A 3,063-nucleotide genomic window follows, 5' to 3' on the forward strand; every position below is an offset into this window, starting at 1 on the left:
CTTGAGATCTATGGGGTGCAGAAAGATTAGAAAAGTCAGTAGTAGTGGATAACTTCATGAAGGCAGCGTTTTACAGACACAACATAGTAGATTCACATATGAGCTCACAAGGACAGCATGAAGTGAGCCCAAAGTTTAACCCCCCAGCCAGGAAGCTAGTCACAAATGGTAGCTGCAGAGAGAGGAACTATCAATTCTTTTCAGTGGAGTGACACACTGGGTATGTCAGTTATACTCCAGGGTAGGCCTCATGTTCAGGAATAGTTGACCAACACAAATCGTATACCTTGCTATATTTGTGGTTTATTTTTGTTTTTTCTTAATTTGGAGGGAAAGAACATGACGTTGGGTGGGTATGGAGGTAGTGAAAATATCTGATAAAAGGTTGATAAGAGTAAAGAATATGGTCAACATAATTGTATGAAATTCTCAAAGAAGTAAATAAATGTTAAAAATTTCAAAACTCAACTTCCGGCGGTGGCGGCTCGGACTACTGGGGAAAGATGGGTCAGAGTCAGAGTGGTGGCCATGGTCCTGGGGGTGGCAAGAAGGATGACAAGGACAAGAAAAAGAAATATGAACCTCCTGTCCCAACTAGAGTGGGGAAAAAGAAGAAGAAAACAAAGGGACCAGATGCTGCCAGCAAACTGCCACTGGTAACACCTCACACTCAGTGCCGCCTGAAGCTGCTGAAGTTAGAGAGAATAAAAGACTATCTTCTCATGGAGGAAGAGTTCATCAGAAATCAGGAGCAGATGAAACCGTTGGAAGAAAAGCAAGAGGAGGAAAGATCGAAAGTGGATGATCTCAGGGGTACTCCCATGTCTGTAGGAACCTTGGAAGAGATCATTGATGATAATCACGCCATTGTGTCCACATCTGTGGGCTCAGAACACTACGTCAGCATCCTGTCATTTGTGGACAAGGATCTGCTGGAGCCAGGCTGTTCAGTCCTGCTCAACCACAAGGTGCATGCCGTGATAGGGGTGCTAATGGATGACACAGATCCCCTGGTCACAGTGATGAAGGTGGAAAAGGCCCCCCAGGAGACCTATGCAGATATTGGGGGCCTGGACAACCAAATCCAGGAAATTAAGGAATCTGTGGAGCTTCCTCTTACCCATCCTGAGTATTATGAGGAGATGGGAATAAAGCCCCCTAAGGGGGTCATTCTTTATGGTCCGCCAGGAACAGGTAAAACGTTACTGGCCAAAGCCGTAGCTAACCAAACCTCAGCCACTTTCTTGAGAGTGGTTGGCTCAGAACTTATTCAGAAGTACCTAGGCGACGGGCCCAAGCTCGTCCGGGAGCTGTTCCGAGTTGCTGAAGAACATGCACCGTCCATTGTGTTTATTGATGAAATTGATGCCATTGGGACCAAAAGATATGATTCAAATTCTGGAGGTGAGAGAGAAATTCAGCGAACAATGTTGGAGCTGCTGAACCAGCTGGATGGATTTGATTCGAGGGGAGATGTAAAAGTCATCATGGCCACAAACCGAATAGAAACTTTGGATCCAGCACTTATCAGACCAGGCCGCATTGACAGGAAGATCGAGTTCCCCCTGCCTGACGAGAAGACCAAGAAGCGGATCTTTCAGATTCACACAAGCAGGATGACCCTGGCTGATGACGTAACCTTGGATGACTTGATCATGGCAAAGGATGACCTGTCTGGGGCTGACATTAAGGCAATCTGTACAGAAGCTGGCCTGATGGCCCTGCGTGAACGCAGAATGAAAGTTACAAATGAAGACTTCAAAAAATCTAAAGAGAACGTTCTTTATAAAAAACAAGAAGGCACCCCTGAGGGGCTGTATCTCTAGTGACCCACAGTTCCTTCAGGGAAGTTAGTGAGTTCCCCGTACTCCCCAGGAGGATGGGAAGCTGCCCAAGGAATCCATTTCCCAGTGAGTTTGCTAGTAGACAGCCTGTCTTGAAGGATGTTGTGCAGGGTGCCCACCAGGTGTCTCCGTGTGCGGTCATCGTGTTGTGCTCTCTGCTCCCAATAAAGGGTTGTCTGGTTTGCTTTCTAAAAAAAAAAAAATTTCAAAACTCATAAGCAAAATTAAACAAATGTAGAGGGAGGGAGATAAAAATATGACCACAAACATATTTTTCTCTGTTCCTTTTAAAAGTGGCTTCATTGCTAGGGTGGTACTGTTGAGACATGATGTAGGCCTTAAGGGGTTGCTCGTGAGAACATAGGTCACTGGGCATGTGCCATCATAGAGGTTTGTGGCACCCTGCTCTTTTCTTCTTCCTTGCTTCATTGTTTTGCTTCACAGTTCAGCAGACCAGCTGTTCGTCTCACAAGACTTATGTGAGTCCCTGTGTCCTGGCTGTCCTGAAACTGGCTATGTAGACCAGGCTGGTTTCAGCCTCACAGAGATTTGCTTGCTTCTGCCTTCTGAGTGCTGAGATTAAAGGCGTGCGCCACCACTGCTCCGTCACAAACTGGAATCTCAAAAAGTGCATCAAAAAAAATCTCTCTCTCTCTCAAGCTAGTTATCTCATGTATTTCGCTACAGCGATGGAAGGCTATTAATGCATTCTAACCTGTGAGTGGAGTGCGCTGGTTCTGTGTGACCCTCTTGCCACTCCAGCAGCAGCTCAGCATCAGTTGTCAAAGATGGGAGGGAGACACTGCTCTCTAGCAAGTTTTTCAGCTAACTTCCTCTGTGGCAGTGGGTTCCGATGACACCAGCAGAAAACAGCTGCACAGCCAAGCCTAAAATTCAAACCGATAATAGGAAACTAATGAAGGATCACTGCTTTATCTCACCAAGTTTTAAGGAGGCAGTTCGCATGGAAAAGCTGCAATAGAGAGTTTATCAGACATAGTCCTGACCCTCATGAAAACACTTTTATAGTAATATTCTTAATGGATATATTTTTTCAATTTTCTGTTCCTTCTAATATCCATTCCATTTTATTTGAAACCTTAAAGTTATTTCCACTAGATGTAGCAGGCTTGACCATGTTACTTGCTTTAGCCCTTGAAATGTGGGCAGAAATGCCAGTGCCAGTTTTCATTAGCCTCTTTAGGACTCTTACCCTCAT

At 45.2% G+C, this 3,063-nt stretch overlaps 1 protein-coding gene across 1 annotated transcript; it reads left to right on the forward strand.

Annotated features, from left to right (window-relative positions):
- Positions 1–473: 473 nt before the first annotated feature.
- On the forward strand, positions 474–2,032 carry LOC121439032 (26S proteasome regulatory subunit 4). The gene has a single exon (XM_041639525.1). The coding sequence runs from the start codon at positions 504–506 to the stop codon at positions 1,824–1,826; it is 1,323 nt and encodes a 440-aa protein (XP_041495459.1). The 5' UTR covers positions 474–503; the 3' UTR covers positions 1,827–2,032.
- Positions 2,033–3,063: the final 1,031 nt, after the last annotated feature.

The sequence above is a fragment of the Microtus oregoni genome, unplaced genomic scaffold (assembly GCF_018167655.1).
Source record: "Microtus oregoni isolate MIOR12 unplaced genomic scaffold, Mior012 000059F_ref0000304, whole genome shotgun sequence".
Classification (NCBI taxonomy): domain Eukaryota; kingdom Metazoa; phylum Chordata; class Mammalia; order Rodentia; family Cricetidae; genus Microtus; species Microtus oregoni.